A 20,067-nucleotide genomic window follows, 5' to 3' on the forward strand; every position below is an offset into this window, starting at 1 on the left:
CTTGAAGTCCAGAATCTGCACCTACCTATATGTCTAGCCTGTAGTGGACACTGACTGCAGATGGGGCTAGTCTTGGGTTTGACCTCTCAAGGCTGAGTGGCTGCAGCAGCTGGAGGAGGCGTCTGGCTCTGCCTACACAGGACCTACAGGACCGCAATGATGAGTTGCAGATGGAGCTAGAAGGCCTGCGGGTGCGGCTTCCCAGGAGTCGACAGAGCCCCTCAGGGACCCCAGGCACCCATAGAAGGCGGCTCCCTGGACGTGGCCCAGCAGGTAGGAACTCAGTCCTGAGGGTAAGTTGAGGGTGAATCTCTTGGACACGACCACAAGACTGCACATTAATTTGGCAGCCCAGAGGTCCGAGATAAGGAGAGGAGGGTAGAAGATTTTGTTTCGTTTGTAGAATTCACAGACATTAATTACCTGACCCTGAAGGATACAGGTTTGCCCTAGGGGCCTGTTTCCACAGGGGATCCTATGAGATCACAGGGGTGACAGGGCTAGACAGGGAAGGTCACTGGCATGGGAATGTCATATAGCAACGTTTATGTCATATGGCTGCTGGGTCTTGTTGAAACCAAACTAGAGGCTCTTTGGCTATTGGGCAGTGGGTTAAGACAAGGGCCATGTTGAAGTGTTCTTGGTCTTTTTTAGAGACCAAGGTGGGGGGTTTGTGGAGGTGTCACAGCCCTTGTGGAGGACGGGGTACTGGCTAGTCTCTACCCTCCCACTGGCTGTACCAGGCTGTCGTCACCAGTGCAGTCACTCCAGCTCTGCTTTCTTCAGCAGCATCGTGTGACACTCATGGCCCCCATCTCTCTGCTGCCCATGAAATCCAGCAGCCCTCACCACCCCTACCCAATTACTTTATGGCAATTCACGCCCCTCAGCATTGTTCTCCAGCCTTTGGGAGCTCCTGAGTCTCTTGTACCCTACAACTGTTTATGTTGGAAAGCAGGAAAAGATCATGTACCCTTCAAGGGGAACTTAGTAGAGACTTTACCTGTGTGGGACATGAGTGGCTGCCAGAACCTCTGGGACAGAGACTGGATATGTGAGCCCATGCGTTTGAACATATTCAAGAGTGTGGAGTCTCGGGCACGAAGCTTTACACAGTAGGGAGGTTGTGAAGCTGTCGCCATTCTGCCTTGTCTTCTTGTTTCCTCTGTGCTCCTGGCATCATCTGGAGCCAGACTTTAAATGCAGTGAATCACCGTCTGACAAGGATCTTTCTGAGAGTTGCAGGAGCCTCCTGGTTCTCTCTTAGTAACCAGTGATATGGTGGAGACTCGAACCCTGCTGGGGAGATAGTTTAGAGGTTAAGCGCATGTTGCAGAGGACCTGGGTTCAGTTCCCAGCAACCACATATAGCCCACAAAACCATCTGTAACTCCAGTTCCAAAGCATCAGACATCGATCTGTGGCCTCCATGGGTGCCGTACACACATGGTGCCCAGGCATATATGCCAAACACATAAAATATAGATAAATCTTTTTTGAGAAAGGCTTGAACCTCTGAGTTCTTTATAGTATCAACTTGCAGAACAGTGTGACTCTTCCTTCTGTCCCAGAGTCTTCAACCACAGTGCACCCTCAGGGCAGAGTGACCCTTACTACCAACCCCGTGTTCTATTTATACAGTGCTGGTGGAGGGCAGAGAGACCGTCTTGCCAACCTGCAGTCACATGTTACAGGTTGGGAAGCTGCCATCTAGAAGTCAGACGAAAGGCTCAAGAAGGCGCTGTAGGTATCCTAGACATGATGTCATAGAGTGTCTTCTTTGCAGGCAATCTGTTTGTGGGTGACTCTGCTCCGATGAGTTTGGAGACAGAGATAATGGTGGAGCAGATGAAGGAACATTACCAGGAGCTCAGGATGCAGCTGGAGACCAAGGTGAGGGGTGAGGGGACCCCAGGCTGCAAAGCCATGTGTCCGGCTCCTCAGACTGCTTATCAGGGCAGGCTGTTCTGTCCTACTATCGTAGCCTCGTGTTCCCTGGTAGATATGCTGGGAGCTTCTGACGTGGCTTAGCCTGTATATCCCTAGGGCTTCCAGGATGTGGAGTGCCGCCCTGCTGGTCTTGTGAAGGCTCCTTAGTTGTCATATGCTCTAGACTTATGGTACTTGCCAGGTGCTTGGCCAGTCTTGGTCCCAAGCCTTCTGAGCTCACCCTGCCACGGGGTTACTGTGAAGGGGTGGCATAGGCACACTGCACACCTTGGTAACATCACTATCCTGCCATCCCCCTTTCTCCATCCTGGGACCTGGTCAGGTCTGGGCCATCAGCTCTTTTGAGCGTCCTGCCTGTTATCTTCTTGTTTATGTGTTACGCCGCTAGGACTTCCTAATTAGCACTGCTCATCTTTCTTTAGGTAAATTACTATGAGAAGGAAATTGAGGTCATGAAGAGAAACTTTGAGAAAGATAAAAAGGAGTTGGAGCAGGCATTCCAGCTTGAGGTCAGCGTGCTGGAGGGCCAGAAGGCAGATCTAGAGGCCCTGTATGCCAAGTCTCAGGAGGTCATCCTGGGCCTGAAGGAGCAGTTGCAAGATGCAGCACGGAGCCCTGAGCCTGCATCAGCTGGACTGGCCCACTGCTGTGCACAGGCACTGTGCACTCTGGCCCAGCGACTAGAAGTGGAGATGCACCTGCGACACCAGGACCAGCTGCAACAGATAAGGTTTGGGATGGGTTTTGTTCAGGGATGCTTGCCAAGAACCAAAACTTAACCATAGGCTTATGTACATGGGCCAGGATCCAGTGCCTAGTGACAGGGAAGTTTCCTTTCCTCAAGGGCCCAGAGAACACTTTTCTAACTAAGAATGTCACTTCCAGGCCACCTTGGGTCATGGAGCAGTTTGCTGGGTTGTGCCTAGTCGCTGTTCTTTTCCTCCTCCTCTTCGCTTGTCTGATATCAAGATAATGTATTCCCCATCACTAAATATTGAGGACATTAAAGAGTAGGTGTATTAGTCTAGGTTCTCTAAAGGAACAGAACTGATAGAAGAGAAAAACAGAGAGAGAGAGACAGACAGACAGACATATTAGAAGTGTATTTATTAGATTGGCGTACAGGCTGTGGACTGGCTAATCCAATGGCTTTCTCTCAAAGGAAAAGCCAGTAGCTGTTCAGTCCTTAAGACTGAATGTCTCAACTGGTCTGTGGTGGAATCTGAAGAAGCAGGTTCTGATACCAGTGAAGGAAGGCCTCAGCAACAGGGTAGATGACTTTGCCAGTGAGAGTGAGGGCAAGCGGGCAAAAAGCAAAAGCTTCCTTCTTCCATGTCCTTCTATGTGGGCTACAACCAGAAGGTGTGGCCCAGATTTTGGGTAGGCCTTCTCACTTCAAATGATCCAGTCAAGATAATCGCTCACACATGTACCCAGCAGCTTGGGTTTTAGTTGACTCCAAATGTAACAAAGTTGACAATATTAGCCATCACAGCAGTAGAGGAAGAAAAATCCAGAAGCCACTCTAAATAGACAGTTGATTTGGGTTAGTAAGAAAAGTCTTGGAAAGCTAAAATATTTGTAGCTGGAAGGAAAGGGTCACTTGGAAAACCTGAACGTGGTGGGTTACATTGTGTCCGTTACCTGAGAAATTTCACCTGCCCTCTCTTCCCTGAGGCCAACTTGGTAGAGTCAGTACTTAGTTACTGGGGACACAAAGCTAGTGTAGGTTGTTACCCCACAAAAAAATGGCCCTTCCAACCTCCTGGCCTGGCCACCCTCATGTTGGGTGCCAGAGCCTCTCACTGGCTAGACTGAGCAGATGGTTCAGTTGGTGTCATCTTGTTGGATCCAGATGTTGATGACGAAGGGACACATTCCTGTCATGTGTTGACAGCTGCAACTCAGCCTGTTGTGGCATCAGTTCTAATTGAAGTGGGCATGCTCCTCGATTGGACAGAATTGAGAGTAGCCAGAAAACATAGGGTGTGAGGGGGAGAGAATCAGAGCCCTTCTCCCTCCCTTTGGGGATGATAGCAGCAGAGACCCTCGGGGCTGCTGGAGACCTGCGGGCACTGACTGTGGCACTCCTGATGGACAGAAGCATCTTCAAGTCACATACTCCCCCAAATCCTAAGCTATCTCTTCAACACGAGCTGCTTTGGGGCCTGGTATGGTACCTAAAGGCTGGGGCATGGCAGCCCTCTTTCTTGCAGCATGCAGGATGTCCCAAGCTTCTCCTTCCTGGGGAGCTGTGCAGCCGGGCACCTGGTACCTTGTCCGTGGAGGTGGAGCCACGGCCAGTCCAACTGTACTTATGTCCCCTGCCAGGGTCCACAGCATGCCTCACCAAGCTGGGCATTTCTGTCTAGCCCTTACCTCACTCCCACATCCTCCCCACTCTCTCTAGGCTGAGGAAACCCCAGGCCAAACTGCTTATAGGGTTTTCAAGGAGATTTTTGAGTGGGGGTCAGTTTTTTCTGTCTCACTAACCCCTGGGACCAGCGCTGCCCAATAGCACTTGGTGCAAGGCCTCCAGCCACAGTTAACTAAGCACTTGCAGTGTGGCTAAGGACAAGAGTTTTAATTCTACCTAATAGTAACCCCATTATCTTTAAGCTGTCTGACATGGTGAACGATTCTGTGACTGTAGACTCCACAAAGGACTCCAGGGAAGGAACTGGACATCCCGACACAAAATAGTCTACAGAAAGGAGGGAGGGGCTAGTTAGGCACTTAGAGCAGGAGTTCCAGTGACTTTTTCTTGTATGAGTGGAAAGGCCTAGGAGTCAGCTGGCAGAACCTGAAGTGCATGGCTGTTTCTGCAGGAGAGAGGCAGAAGAAGAGCTGAATCAGAAACTGTCGTGGCTGGAAGCCCAGCACGCAGCCTGCTGCGAGAGTCTGTCCCTGCAGCATCAGTGTGAGAAGGACCAGCTGCTGCAGGCACATCTGCAGCGAGTGAAGGACCTGGCTGCTCAGCTTGCCTTGGAGAAGGGCTGGAGGGAGGAACGGGAACAGGAGGTCCTGGCCCACTGTCGGAGGCAGCAGTTAAAGCTGCAGGCTGTGATGAGCGAGGAGCAGGCGCGCATCTGCAGGTCATTCACCCTGGAGAAGGAGAAGCTGGAACAAACCTATAGGGATCAGGTGGAGGGACTTGTGCAGGAGGCAGATGCACTGCGTGCTCTCCTGAAGAACGGAACCACTGTGGTGAGTGACCAGCAGGAGAAGACACCCAGCTCCATGTCCCTGGGTCCAGGCAGCAGGCAGCAGCCACCAGCTGTCAGCCCTGATGGACGGACAGGAGCACCAGCAGAAGAATGGCCTGGCCAAGGGAGAGCTAAGGGGAGTGAACTTCCTGGCCAGCCTTGTAGTATAGTTGCCATGCCAAGCCCAAACCCTGCCCTAGTGTCCATAAGATCCCCGGAGAGCCTGGGTGTCAGAGAAAACCATCAAGGCCCACTCAGTTCTGAGGAGGGAGCTGTTCCAGAAGAGCCAGAGCCTCCTGCCAGGGCCTTAACAGGCCAGGGCCAGAAGCTGTTCTTACCTACTCAGCTCCAGATGTTGGAGCCTGCTCTGGACAGGAAGCCAGCCCCTGTTTGGGTTCAGGGACAGGTTTCAGAGGGGCCAACTGGGGATGCTGAGGGTGTCCAACAGACTTGGCTCCATTTCACCGAAGAAGCTTCCAGGCCCTCACTGCCCTGCTCTGAGCTCCCAGATCCACATGAGGCCAAGTTCAAGCACCTTGCCACCCTGGGGGAAACGGAGGCCAGGGTGACATCAGTGATGTCAGAGAGTGAGATGAATGATGTGAAGACCAAGCTTCTGCAGCTGGAAGACGTTGTCCGGGCTCTTGAAAGGGATGCGGATTCCAGAGAGAATTACAGGTTGGTCACTCCTGGTCATAAAATGCACACAAACCCTCAGAGTTGTCCCTAGTGACCACTGTACAGTTTCCCCCAGTTTCTAGCTCTTGGTTGCCAATGTGGCTGTGTGGTTCCTTTTATTTGTGCGGGAGTCACAAGCCCACCTCTCTCTCCTGGCTCTCCTGATCCCTGGTGTCAGCAAGTGGGCCAAGAGAGGAAGGGTAGGCCTTCCTGAGGCAGCCCAGCTGACTCTAGTGTCCTCACCTCATAAGAGTTTCGGAGGTTTCGTGTAAGTTGTGGGTTGTCTGTGAACCCTCATCCCTCTGATTTAAGAGAAGCGGGGGTTTGGGGCTGCAGCATGCCTCTGAGCCAGGCTCTGGGATGAACGTGAATGAACAGGCTGCTGTGTTGGTTGGTGGGCAGCAGCCACTGAGGCTTCTGTGGAATGGGCCCCTGGGCTGTAGTGCTTTGGGTGGCTTCAGCACTGTCAGGGATCTGGGGGATTCAACGCTATAGGGCTGGAAATACTGCTGTAGCCGATGTCATTGGGATACCATCCGTAGGAAAGAGGCTGAGAGATGTAGATGGGTACCGGTTCTGTCACAGATGCCAGAATCCTGGGGAGCCTTGCCTAAGCGACAGGCCGTGGTTGGAGGAGATGTTTGCAGGCACACGATGGTGGACCATGTATGTTTCTCTTTACTCCCAGCAACCCTCATTCAGCACACTGAGGAGGTATCTGCCCCTGTAGAGACTGGTCATTACAGGAAGCCCAGGCTCACAGTGGCACACAGTAGGCACATGGGTGTGTTCCAGGATTGTGTGTGGTCACATATGAATGATGCAACCATTTTCAATAAAAGGTGAACTCCTGCTCACTGGGGAATAGCTTGCAGCTGCTTTCATTCTTGGGGAAAATGTGGGGTTTAGGTATGGCGCAGTGACATAGCATGTACTTAGCGTGTGTGAGGCCCTGTGTTCTATACCCAGCACCAACATAGATAGATAGATAGATAGATAGATAAATAGATGATAGATAGAGCAGAATTTTAGACATGCAAATGTCACTGTATAAACAACTTAAGAAAGTAGACATGGCTTCCTTTCATCAGGAAACATTATCTTCCAAGAATTCATCAAAATAAAAACCCAGTGGGAAGAGGAAAGGCACCAATATATGTTATCTAGGCCTTTAAAAAACCCGGAGTTGTTCCTTTGGCCACATATATAAGAATCCATGAGAAGGACAGTACTGTAGATATCAAAGGTACTGTTCAAAAAGGAATACCCCATAGATGTTAGCATGGCTGGGCAGGAAGCGTCAGTCTGCAAATGTTACCGAGCATGCTGCTGGCACTGCTGTAAACACGCGAGTTAAGGGCGAGAGCCTTGTCGAGAGCGTTAATGTACACTCTGAGCATATTAGTTGTCCAGTGAGAGCTGAGGAAACCTGCTGAGCGGAGGAAGTGGTCAGAAAAAGAAGGACGCCGAAGGGAAAGGAAGCTGGGTTTAGCTGCAGAACCAGCCTGCTCTACCCAAGAAACTTGCTTTGTGGAAATGAAAGGAGCCTGCACTGCTAGAGCCCAGCCCCTGTGAATTCATGGTCGGGGAGCGGGAGTCGTGAGGATGGACAATATTGTTCCCCTCTAGCCTCATCAGCCTCACTTCAGCACACTGCTCTAGAGACAGCTGGAGGTCATCTGAGGGGCTCTGGGCTGGTGGCACGGAGGAGGCCCTGAGTTGTCTCTCCAGCCCCATTTGTTGCTTTTATTTGCTGACATTCTCCTATTCAGAGTTATAGGAGGAGCGAGAGATGGGGAAGAGAGGGAGAGGGGTGCCAGCCTAGATAGTAAAAAGTTCTCTTAATGAAATTGAAGCTAGATGATGGTAGCGCAGGCCTTTAATTCCAGCACTTGAGAGGCAAAGGCAGGTGGATCTCTGAGTTTGAAGCCAGCCTGGTCTACAGAGTGAGTTCCAGGACAGCCTGGGCTACACAGAGAAATCCTATCTCAAAATAAATAAATAAATAAATAAATAAGTAAGTAAATAAATAAATAAATAACATTGATATGTGTTTCTCCCTTAAATATGTAAAGAAAAAAAAACAAATCCCAGACATTTTGATGGGCTAGAAGTCTGACACCCTCCAGGCTGACCACATTGTACCCAAAGGGCTCTTTGCTTCCTGCAGATGTCTATAGGGGTTTCTCCACACCTTTGCCTACTAAGCAGATGTAGAGTATTGTCTTGAGTACCCTGACTTCTGATATTTCTAGTGTCTGAGGTTCCTGGGGGATCCAATTATGGGTCACCTTGTTTCTGCTGTTATTCCTGGTGGCCTTTGCACATGCCTGTTAATCTGTGTGTGTTCATATTTACTTGAGGTTAACCTCAAGGAATCTTGAGAGCCTCAGTGAAGACTGCTTTTGGCTGTATTGCCTTGCAGAGAAGTGGGACAAAGTGAGATATCTGAGACGGCCTGGGCTTCCTTCTGTGCCCCAGCTTCTGGGCTTCCAGCTGTGCGGGTGCCCACAGCATGGCTTCTCTGCCCTGCTGGCCGTGCTGCTGGCACACACACTGCACCCTGGGCCGGCCCAGCTACTTGCTTGCAGCTTCAGTTCAGCTTCCAGGTTTTTGTTCGGTTTGGTGCCCTTGGAGTATGGCCTCTGTGAAGAAGGCCTACACCACGTGGGACTTGGCTCTTCACCGCCTCTAGGTGTCCGCAGGGTCCTGGTGCTGAGTGCATGGAGGAGGTGTGGATGTGGCTCAAAGGACCTGGCCCTCGGGGAGTACACACCAGCACTTGCTCCCTGGAGACAGGAGGCCTAGAGCTGGTCTCCTCCAGAGAGAGGATGCAGCCTGCAGTGTTCAGCACTCCCATGTGCTGGCTGCGAGCCTGTGTCCAGCTTGCCCCTTCCAGGTCTCACTGGCTTCCTCAACTTTGACCACAGGGCTGAGTTTCAGAGGCTTTCTGAAGAAAACTTGGTGTTGAAAAGTGACCTGGGGAGGATTCAGCTGGAACTAGAAACTTCAGAGAGCAGAAATGAAACACAGAGGTAAGGTGGGCTCATGGTTCCCATACCTGTGTGCTGCAGCCTGATGGTACTCCCGAGTGAGCTTAGGAGGGGAGGACGGTGAGGGATTGTGAGACGATGTGCCGGCTTGGGGACTCCAGCTGCCGTCTATGGGTCAGCAGAGCCTAGACTACTGTAATCTGTACAAGCTGCCACTTGCCTGGCATCCCACCCACAGCTCAGGACAAGCATGTGTTAGCCCTGCAGAAATAGCCCACATGGCACTTGAGGAGGGGCAGGGGCTGCCAGTCCTTTGGAGGGGAGCAGGGCCTAGCACAGCCTGGTGATGGCCCACCATGCTCTTCTCCAGCCTTTGCCTACTGCAAGTCAGTGAGTTAGAACTGGAGGCAGGGCTGAGCCCAGGCTGTGAAGTGATGTTTTTAATCTGCTTCTTCAACAGGGAGGAGATTGAGGTTTTAAAGAAAGACAAGGAACAGGCCTGCTTTGACCTGGAAGAGCTCGGCACACAGGTTGGGTACTAACCGGCATGAGTGGTGTCACCTCCCTCTCTTAGTTCTTGAAGAAATTTCTCTCTAATGAAAGGGGAGTAGAAAATTTTTTTCCTCTACAAGATCCAGTTGCAGCCGACCACCCCAGCTCTCCTCATCAGGCCCCTGGCGAGGATCCAAGGCCCCTCCCTAAGGTTGGCAGCTATCCTGTTAGCAGTCATGCATGCCATCCAGTCTCCTTCAGTCTCTGCATGGTAGTCCCTCAGTGAGTACCTGTGTCCTCACTTGCTCTCACGAGGACTCCAGTGTCACCTCAGTTCATCTTTAAAGTGCTTTTCTCCAAGTCTAGTCAACATTCTGGGGTGCTGTGGTTAGGGTTTCAAGATTTGGATTTTGGAGAGGACATGCCTCAGCCCTTAAAGTCACAGCCAAGGCATGACACCGATAGACTCTTTTAGCCTGTTGAGATCCTCCAGTTTTTATACTTGCCCTCATTGGTTGCTTATGCATTGGATCCTATATAATTGTATCAACTGGGTAGACGCCTATGTTCTTCACAGACATGTGATTGGTGTTTCTATTAGGGATACCTGTTACCATTTAGTTGCCATGCCAACTTTCCCACCTGGCAACCCCAATCTTCTCTCCAGAAATGTCATTTCAAAGTGTAATGTAAGTGGAACTATACCAAGTGTGGCCTTTGGGGTTGTCTTTTTGTCACACATCACCATTCCCTGGTGAGTTTGAGGGACTCTCTGCAGCTACAGTTTCTCACTATTGCACTATCTGTTTCCTGTGTGTGCGTTCTTCCGAGCCGTATCATGACACTGTGCTCTTAAATCCTCCAGCAGGCGTCCCCACAACAAGTGCGTCTTTTACTAATTAATTTAATATTGCTGAAGAGTTAAATGAACTAGCTCATATGCTTCAGTGATCCAAACATTACACAGTAAGCAGCTGACATATGGGGCATAAGTCAGTCACGCTGTCTTGTCTGTAGGGTGAAGGGATTATAAATGAGCCGGGCACATCTCTGGGGCTGTACCTTGATCAGCACCATCAGAGATGTAGCTGAGAGGTCCGGATAGCTGAGGTGATCAATAGCGCTCTCACTGCGCATGTCTGTGGGCCTGGTGCTTCTCCGTGGGGCCAGATTCTGGGAGGATCAGGTGGACACTTCTTCCTGTGAATCCCATGGAGACTGATGGAAGTACAGGGTGGCTCCCTCGCTGGGCACGTGTTCAGTCACAGGGCAGATAAGGATTCAGAGGCCACTGCTAGAGACAGCAATGGAAATACGGTCTTCCGCAGTAACATATCAGCTCTACTGACCCCATTACACTGGCTTTTGGAAGAGACTATTATCTCACAGGCTGTCCCTAGACTGTATCTGTTAGCTGCTTCTTCAGGGTGCCGTGCTGTTTGGTCCTTTGTTACCTGTTTAACTTGAAGACCAGAAGAATAATAAAGACTAGAAGACATCAGAAGGGTAGTTTGGTGGCTGTAGCACATACCCCAGCCTCTGGTGGCCTGGGACGTCTCCTCTTACAGAACAGAGTAGGGTTACTGTTCTCATCCCCTGGCCACTGAGGCTGTGTACAAGTACAGCCTCTGCCCACTTGCCCAGCTTCTTTGACAACTCAAAATGTCTCCAGGAGCTGCCAGATGCCCATAGGGAGAAAAGTCACCCCTGGTTGGGAAATTCTAGAATGATCTGAACTGAGCTGCTGTTTAAAAGCATTAATATGTGTGTGTGTGTGTGTGTATGTTTTAACTCTTTTTGCTGTAGACTCAGAAGTACAAAGATGAATTGTCACAGCTCAACTGCAGGATCCTTCAGCTGGAAGGGGACACGTCTGCCCTCCATACCCAGAAGGAGGAAAATCGTGTTGCCATCGAGCTGTTGATGCGGAAGCTGGAGGAGGCTGGGTGCCGGGAGGAGCAGCAGGTCAGGGGCCAGGCTGTACCTGGGAAGTGGTTGGAAGGAGGGCTTACTGGGTGGTGGAGGCCAAGGAGGAAGGAGGGTACCCCAGGAGTGAAGAAAAGGGCAAACCCTGGAGAAATGGGTCCACCTGAGCAGCTTTGATAAAGTCACCAGGATGTAGAAAGGGGAACAAACTGTGTTACTGCTGGTGGCAGGGAGCAAATGCTGGGGTTCTCCGGCTTTCTCAGAGTAGAATAAATAGCAAGAGCCTGAGAGTACCCCTGTATGTTGGATTTATAATTTTGCTTGTGAAGAGTGTACCTAAAAGCATTATGGATTTAGCTGGAAGTGTTCTGTTTTTTTTTTTTTTTTTTTTTTTTTTTTTGGTTTTTCGAGACAGGGTTTCTCTGTGGCTTTGGAGCCTATCCTGGAACTAGCTCTGTAGACCAGGCTGGTCTCGAACTCACAGAGATCCGCCTGCCTCTGCCTCCCAAGTGCTGGGATTAAAGGCGTGCGCCACCATCGCCCGGCTAGCTGGAAGTGTTTTTATTGATGTCCTATTTATAATAGAAAACAGGACCAGAATTAGTTTTGAGCATCATCAGTAGCTGAATGAGTAAATGATGGTGCAGCCTTTAGATGCCAAGTCCTCAAATAGCAGCGTTTGGGAACGATCCAGGTTCCATAAGGAGGACTGCACTGCAGGACGCTGTGTACTTTCTGTTACGAGCTCACAGTAGAGGTGCGCTTGAATAGAAGAGAGTAAAGAAATGAGGTGTGGGCCTCAGCTTCTCAGGGTCATGGGAGATTAAAAATCTGCAGTTTTTTTCTTGTCTATAACTTTCTGGTTTCTGTGTTTCTGATTTCTTTCAGGCTCTGCTTATAATTATGAAAATGGTTTTTTTGTTGTTGTTCTTTTTATAAACAGGGTGTCCAAATTCAAAACCTTGAAGTTGAACTTGAACGTGTAACTGAGGAATGCCAGGGCTTACGACTGTCACATGCAGAGATGACAGAAAGCCTCAAAGAGAGTCAAGGCCAGGTGGGTAGGTGAGGTGACCGGAAGCACTTGGTCCGGTCCTATGCTATGAGTAGTATCAGCAGTAGGCTGACAGTTGCCATGACTCATCCAGCCCAAGGATGTTATTGGGCCAGCCAGGTGCTCCACAGCTGACCAGGAACTCAGCAGGCTCAGAGGCATCTCCATTTCGTGGTAACAAGGACAGATCAGAGATTAAACAGGATCTCTGATGGAACTAGCCTGCCCACTCTTGCCTCTGGGGTCTCGGAGGTAAACAGACTGCGGCAGCCAGTTCTTTTACTCTGTCAAGGATGTTCCGTGTTTTGACAAGCATCAAACTCCTTGAACCTGTGTTTCAGTCTTACCTTTGTTTGAAGGAGTTGGCTAAATTATGCATTATTTAATAGCAGAGACTGCTCATAGCCATGCTGAGTTCTGTGGCTCTGGTCCCCTGGGTTTAGAACCTTATGCTGCAGTCCTTTTGGGGATAGATTCCATTCCTGTCCCCAAAGTCCTCAATGCCTTGTGTATTAATCACACTCAAGGACATGAGCCATAGCCAAGTCTCAGAACTGAGAATTCCCTCTGCCGTGTAAGGAAACCAGGTGGGCTCACATAGCTTATGCCTCACTCTGGTCACGTGAAGTAGGCTGTGATGGACAGTGAATGGAACAGATCCTGATCCAGCAGCAAGCTGTTGCCCTGAGGGTTCTAGCGCATTGCATAGAAACACTGTGGCTAGCAAGAACTTGGCTCTGAGTCCCTGAGGACTGCCATACACACAGGCAGGTCCTTCAACACAGGTCACCTCTCTGGGGTGACCCTAACAGAGAATATAACACTAACACTTTGACTATGTCTGGTAATGACTCTGCAGTCATCAGTCATGCCAAAACTTGTCCTCCTAGCTGCAGAGTGTCCAGCTAACGCTGGAGGCTGCACAGTCCCAGCATGGCCAGATTGTCCAGTGCCTGCAGGAGCAGATGGGTCACTTGGTTCCTGGAGCTCACGTAGCCGAGCTACAGCACCAACTCAACCTTGAGGAGGAGGCTGGGAGACGGCTAAGCGCACTGCAGGTGAGTGAGGTATGCCACTTCAGGGTGGCTGCTTAGGAAAGGGCATTAAAGACAAGGACGCTGGAACAGCAAGGAACATGTAATAGATGCTGACGGTAGACCAGGGTCTTAGTTGAAGTCTAGGAAGCCAACCAACCCAGAGACCCCTCCAGCCAGGGTCCACAGGTCTTCCCAAACCCAGTGTGTCTTCAGGTCACACCGTCATAGTCGGTCATCACAGGTGAAGAGTGACAGCATTATGGAAGCTCATTTGGTACTGGTCACTTATGACAGTGTAGTCTACAGTGTCTCCCTGAACTAGCGAAAGAGGTGGTTACTGTAGCCTGTGGGGATGTTGCTGATATCTGCACAGATAGCCCATCATCCGTCATGTTCAGATTTGTGCATTTAGTCGTTTTTCACTTAAAAAAACAACCCAGGGGGCTCAAGAGATGATCAGAGCTTAAGAATGCTGGCTGCTCTTCCAGAGATCCTGAGTTTAATTCCCAGCAACCACACAATGGCTCATAACCACCTATAATGAGATCTGGTGCCCTCTTCTGGCATGCAGGCATACATGTAGGTGCAACACTATACAATCTTTCAAAAAAAAACAAAAACAAAACAAAACAGAAGCACTGTTTGAGTACAACACTGGTGTGTAACTTCTGTGCAGGAAGAATACAAGCAGCAACTGAAGGCCAAGGAGGACCAGGTGGAGGATGTCGAGGCTCGGCTGCGCAGTGTGGAGTGGCTGCTACAGGAGAAGGTGGAGGAGCTTCGAGAACAGGTGAGTACCGCCTCTAGCCCTTCCTCCGTGGACGTCCCTCCCCATGGATCAACAAGGCTCTGCTTCTAGAACCTGGAGGTCCGTGAAGGGTTCATTCAGGCAGAAAGTGCATAGTTTTTCTTTAGTAATCCAGGAGAAAAAATGACATCTTGAAATTTGCAGGCAAATGGATGGAGCTAGAAAACATTATTTTGAGCGAGGTAACCCAGACCCAGAAAGACAATTATCACATGTACTCACTCATAAGTGGTTTTTAAACATAAAGCAAAGAAAACCAGCCTACAAATCACAATCCCAGAGAACCTAGACAACAATGCAGACACTAAGAGAGACATACATGGGTCTTATCTACATGGGAAGTAGAAAAAGACAAGATCTCCTGAGTAAATTTGGAGCATGGGGACCTTGGGGGAGGGTTGAAGGGTAGGGAAGAGGCAGGGAGGGGAACAGAAAAATATAGAACTCAATAAAAATCAACAACAACAACAAAAAAAACCCTTAAAAAGCAATTGAAGAAGACGCCAGACTTCAACCTCTGGCCCCCATAATTATGTGCACACATCAACAGACACACCCAGACTCAAAGTTCTGCTGATGGAATTGCTCCCCGTTACATAATTCTGAGCCCTTCTGCCTCCTAGCCATGAATGTCACATGTCCAGCATATGGGTTTGTTTGTCTTTCTACAGTGTCAGAACTGATTGGATTAATCATAATTCACAAGCTGCTATATCTGTGTCCTTGGCTAGGCTACAGTTAGACAAGTACTTCTGGTTTCCCATGGTAACTGCCCACTGGCAAGCCTAGGTTCTTTGATTCCAGTCTTACTAATATTAACCATCATACCACACATCGCATTTCACAGTAATCTAGTCATGTAGGCCACAGGATGAAAGAACAGGTCAGAGTGTGCAGCGTTCAGGGGGTGACCCGCAGTTGAAAATGGGGCTGATATAGGTACACGGAAGATCCTTCACTGAGTCCAGGCGCAGAGCTGGACACTGCAAATGTGTCGGGTCAGCTTGGGGTAGCTAAGTGTCTACACATGCACTGGAACCTGGGAAAGAGGCAGAAGTCCTTCATTGTGGCGGTTTTCCTGAGGGACCTCGTGACACACGCTAGTCCTGCTCTACCCCTCCCTGGTGATGTGGCTGATAGAGCTGACATGCCTGGTGTTTCTGGCTTGATTTGGCGTATATAAACTGGTGACACCATTTCAGTTAGTACCTCTGGTGTGCCGCAGATGGCTTCTCTGCTTGAGTATACAGGGCACAGCCATCCTCTTTTTTTTGTTTGTTTGTTTGTTTTGATTTTCGAGACAGGGTTTCTCCATAGCTTTTTTTTTTTTTTTTTTTTTTTTTTGGTTCCTGTCCTGGAACTAGCTCTTCTAGACCAGGCTGGCCTCGAACTCACAGAGATCCTCCTGCCTCTGCCTCCCCGAGTGCTGGGATTAAAGGCGTGTGCCACTATCGCCAGGCCTATAGCCATCTCTTCTTGCCACTTATATTCCAAACATTCATTCCCGTCAAGGCTGTTGCTTTTTAACATGGAGCCATCCACAGCTGGGCACAGTCTGAAAGCTGCCACTCACTCAAGAGTAAGCGAGGGCAAGCCAGCCTGTTCTCACTTCTACTCCAAGTTTCCCAGGCACCCGCCAGCCACAGGGCCTTTGTGCGTATCCTCTGCTCTGCTTGCAGAGCTCGTGCCCAGCTCTAGGTTTTTGACTCTATTCTCTCTGTCCTTAGAGAGGCTGTACCCCGCTCATCCCCTCACAGTGGTACACACTGCTCGGGCTCCTTTGCCCCTTTGTCTGCCTCCATTGTTAATGTGCTCTGCCACAGAACTGGTGCTGTCCATGTCGTCTGTGTGGCTCACGTGTCTGTGTCTGTGTGTCTTAAACAATGACTCAGCAAGGGCCACTGCCTGGAGCTGCCTTTTTCCATCACTGATGTCTGTCTAGTCTCCCTGTACATAGCAACGGGCTCACACACCTGGTTACCATGGCGGCTTTAGCGATTCGCTGTGTCCTGTGTGGCATCACCAAGGCAGAGCACATAGACATGAACCAAGTTTTCTGGAGAATTGAAGATTCCAATCTGCACTGAATAGCGGGGTGTTTTTATTTCGTGCAAAGATGGCCATAATCTTGTCTTAAGTTTTCTCCGCATAGTTCTGCAGATTCTCACTTTCCTCCCTTATATCAGGGAGCAGAAACTGTCATTGTATCCAGTATGTGTGTCAGAGATCAAGAACACAAAGGGTAGGACTGGAGCCAGGGATGAGGGCCAGGCTGGGCTAGCAGCCTGCAGCAGTTCACAGAAAAGTGTGACTTTCTCCCCTGTCTAGTTGGAGAAGAACACCAGATCTGATCTGCTGCTCAAGGAACTGTATGTGGAAAACGCCCACCTCATGAAAGCTGTTCAGCTCACAGAAGAGAAGCAGCGAGGTGCTGAGAGGAAAAACTGCGTCTTGGAAGAAAAAGTTCGAGCTCTCAACAAACTGATCAGTAAGATGGCACCAGCGTCACTTTCTGTGTAGAAGCTGCTGATTCCTAGAGTTTCAAATAATTCTACTCTGATGCCATAATTCTCTATGGCTCACTAGCCACACTCCCTGGACACGTAAGGACTGGCTCCTGTTCGCCCTGCAAGACTGTCTCCTATGTGCCAGGTGCTGGGGAAGTGAGTCTCGGGTAACGTCCTGGGTTACGTCCTCAAGTTTGATCCTCTTGAAAGACTCAGGCTCTCAGCAGAGAGCAACAGAGAGAAAGTGGCTGAGTATTTGAGTGCTATGCTGGAAGACTGAAGTGCAGAATCAGGTGCTCTCCATGTGGGTCAGTAAGAGGTGGGACCAGGAAGGAGGTGGTCCCCAGCAGTCCTCTGCTGCTCCTGGAGATGGGAGGGGGGAGACATCGGAGGTGGTGCGCTCAGGGATAGCAGTGTTCGTTGTGCAAGTGCAATCTCATTACAGAAATGTTGTCCCACTGGAAATTGTACATATATTTTTAAAGGTATAGTTTTATAACTGAGATGCCTAAATTATGACCATTTGGTTTACCAGAGTATTCTATTGTGATATGAAAAGTTACTGTATTTTCAATAACTTCTTTTCCATTAAAATTGATTTAACTCTTTAAGTTTTTTAAAGTCTTAAGGTATTTCACACATAAGTAAATAGCTTTATAAGAGTCACTGGGTTAGGAACAAGGCTCAGTGGCCAAAGCGCATGATATGCAAGCCTGAGGACAGAGTTTGGATCTTCCAATAAAAATACAAGCAGGGATCGATAGGTGTGGTGGCGCATGCCTTTAATCCAGTGTGGGTCGCAACCCCTTTGGGGATCATATATCCTGCATATCAGATATTTATATTGATTCATAACAGTAGCAAAATTACAGTTATGAAGTAGCTATAAAATAATTTTATGGTTGGGATTTACCACAACATAAGAAACTGTATTAAAGGTTCACAGTATTAGGAAGGTTGAGAACACTGCTTTAATCCCATCTCTTAGGAAGCCGAAGCAGGTGAGTTTGAGGCCAGTCTGATCTGCATAGCCAGTTCCAGGACAGCCAGAGCTACATACAGTAGTAATACCCTATCTTGAAAAACAAAACAAAGACTCTTTACTCCAGTCAGCTCTTCACAGCCCGGAAAGGGACGCTCTAAACGTAGAGTCTAGTTTACTAATGGTGAGATACTCAGTCTCAGTATGGCATTGCCAAAGCTCAGTGGGGCTGGGCGGTGGTGGCACACACCTTTAATCTCAGCACTCAGAGGCAGGTGGATCTCTGCGAGTTCAAGGCTACCCTGGTCTACAGAGCAAGTTTTCTAGGACATCCAGGATTACACAGATGAAGGCGTAAGTCACAAACAATGCCACACCAATTCGGGGTTATGATTATTAGGGTGGTATTTATTTAAAGGGGAAAAAACTTACAGATCACTGTCCCAGGCAACAGCCCTCTACGCAACCAGGAAAGGAGTCTAGTCGCAGGCGGAGCAGGAAGTGAAGAGAGCGAGGAGAGGGAAGTGGCCGCTTTTTTAAAGGGAGAGAAACCACGCCCCAGTGGGCTGGTACCTCAGCGGTGATAGGCTGGAGGAGTGGGAGGACCTCCCGCAACACCTCCCCCTTTTGTTTAAATAAGAGAGTTCTAAACCTACTATGAAATTATATACAATAAGTACAAATATCCTATTTTAACTAGCTTAGGTCTTGTATAATAAATAACTTGGCCAAGTCATGAGAGAAAGTAACTACATTTATATAGTCTTCAACCCCATCGAAGATCTGAGAAGGGAAATAATGTTACCTGGGTAATTAGGAAGTTCAGTAAAACAACTTCCAAAACATGCAACAAATTACAGAGACAACTAGCTACCTGGGCAATCACCCGAAGTCACATTAGCAGCGTTGAAGCAACCAACTTTGGCTAAGGCCTAACATAACTGACATACCATTTTCTAAGGCAAGCAACTTTTCAAAACTATCTTACCCTGTCTTGGCAGGATATGACAGTCCTGTTTTATCCATTGATGCATGCTCTGTATCTTTGTCAGTTGTTGAGGTATGGGCATTTCTTTGCCCAAACGCCAGTTCTGCCAAAAAGAAAGGCTCCAGGTGGAGTGTCTTTGGTGCTCAACATTCTCTCGGGAATAGAGTGGTGTTGCCAGGAGCAATTGTGTCTCACTACCACAAAACTCTGAGTTAAAGGCCATTTTCTACAGCTCTTTGAAGAAGTTGAAGATTATCTATCTATACTGAGTATAATCTCTATATATCTAAAGAACCTGATTAGTCTATTATAAATGACAAACTTAGATGACTATTAGTCTATATAATTCTCAATATCTATCTAACTTAAAGACTAAGACAATAAACGACTGTGAAACAAATGAGGACAATGACCTCCATATATAAACAATGTACAAATATACATTGCAGTAGGTAAATATATATCAATACACAATCATTATATAAGTATCTTAATCAGAGGTAGAAATGTACACTGCAATATGGTAAATATATACAATATATATATATATCAATACAATATATGTCAATACATAAAAAATGTTTTAAACAGAGGTAGAAACATGCATGCGTACAATAGTCAATATAATTTAACTTTGTATCAATATACAAGAATCTATACCAATGTATTTGTCTAAAAACAGTAACTCACAATTACAAATCTATTATCCCATCATCCCTCTTTTTTTTTTCAAAATGATCCCTGAGCGTATAAAATTCCTCCCCCAACCCTCAATCGTATACTAATTATAATCAACCCCTAAATGATGTCCCTAAACCCAAGGGCAAGTTTTACTGGGAAAGGGGACGTCGTCCTCTAGAATTACTTCCAGCTGTCATGGGGGCGACGTTCTTTCTGGGGGATCCTGTGAAAGTGAAATGATGGTTAAATTTCAAGATCAATGTCTTTTAAAATTGCCAATAGTCTCTGAGTATTTTGTGCAGGTCTGGCCAAAATGTTGTATAAGATGTGCACCATTTCAGCTAACCAAGTTGGAACTGTCTTGTGCAGCTGGTACCAAAAGCAGGTCTTGTAGTAGCGCTATCAGTATCATGACGTCATATCAACCAGGTGGAGTTGTTGTTATGGGGCCCCATCTTCTTCCTGGAAACTTCAAATGTCACTTCAGGAAAAACTCATTGTTCATTATGAAAAACTTAAACATTAATCATATAGACATATATATATATATTCAATGAAAGACATGATAGATATATTCAATGAAAAGTATGATAGATATGAAGAAAAGCAAAGATGTTTTCTAAACTCATATTTCTTTCTGTCCCATATCATGGCTCTTGACATGAGACAGAAACTCCAGAAACTCTGGGTTTTTCTCTTACTAACAGGCTTGGAATTGGAGAGGGACTGAGCCAGAGTCCAACTTCAAAACCAGCTTTATAAATT

General features: G+C 48.2%; 1 protein-coding gene across 2 annotated transcripts in view; it reads left to right on the plus strand.

Annotated features, from left to right (window-relative positions):
* Positions 1 to 17,188, plus strand: part of Ninl (ninein like) — a 58,801-nt gene extending 41,613 nt beyond the window's left edge. The window contains exons 14-24 of one of the 2 annotated variants that reach the window (XM_041670477.1): positions 141 to 273; positions 1,787 to 1,893; positions 2,373 to 2,680; positions 4,779 to 5,834; positions 8,765 to 8,869; positions 9,288 to 9,357; positions 11,126 to 11,284; positions 12,189 to 12,302; positions 13,190 to 13,357; positions 14,013 to 14,126; positions 16,473 to 17,188. In XM_041670477.1, the coding sequence (XP_041526411.1) occupies positions 141 to 273; positions 1,787 to 1,893; positions 2,373 to 2,680; positions 4,779 to 5,834; positions 8,765 to 8,869; positions 9,288 to 9,357; positions 11,126 to 11,284; positions 12,189 to 12,302; positions 13,190 to 13,357; positions 14,013 to 14,126; positions 16,473 to 16,664 (2,526 nt within the window). In that variant the 3' untranslated portion in view covers positions 16,665 to 17,188. The remainder of the gene's footprint in view (positions 1 to 140; positions 274 to 1,786; positions 1,894 to 2,372; positions 2,681 to 4,778; positions 5,835 to 8,764; positions 8,870 to 9,287; positions 9,358 to 11,125; positions 11,285 to 12,188; positions 12,303 to 13,189; positions 13,358 to 14,012; positions 14,127 to 16,472) is intronic. The other variant, XM_041670478.1, reaches the window with a different exon arrangement.
* The last annotated feature ends 2,879 nt before the right edge of the window (positions 17,189 to 20,067 follow it).

The sequence above is a fragment of the Microtus oregoni genome, unplaced genomic scaffold (genome assembly GCF_018167655.1).
Source record: "Microtus oregoni isolate MIOR12 unplaced genomic scaffold, Mior012 000020F_ref0000438, whole genome shotgun sequence".
Lineage (NCBI taxonomy): Eukaryota > Metazoa > Chordata > Mammalia > Rodentia > Cricetidae > Microtus > Microtus oregoni.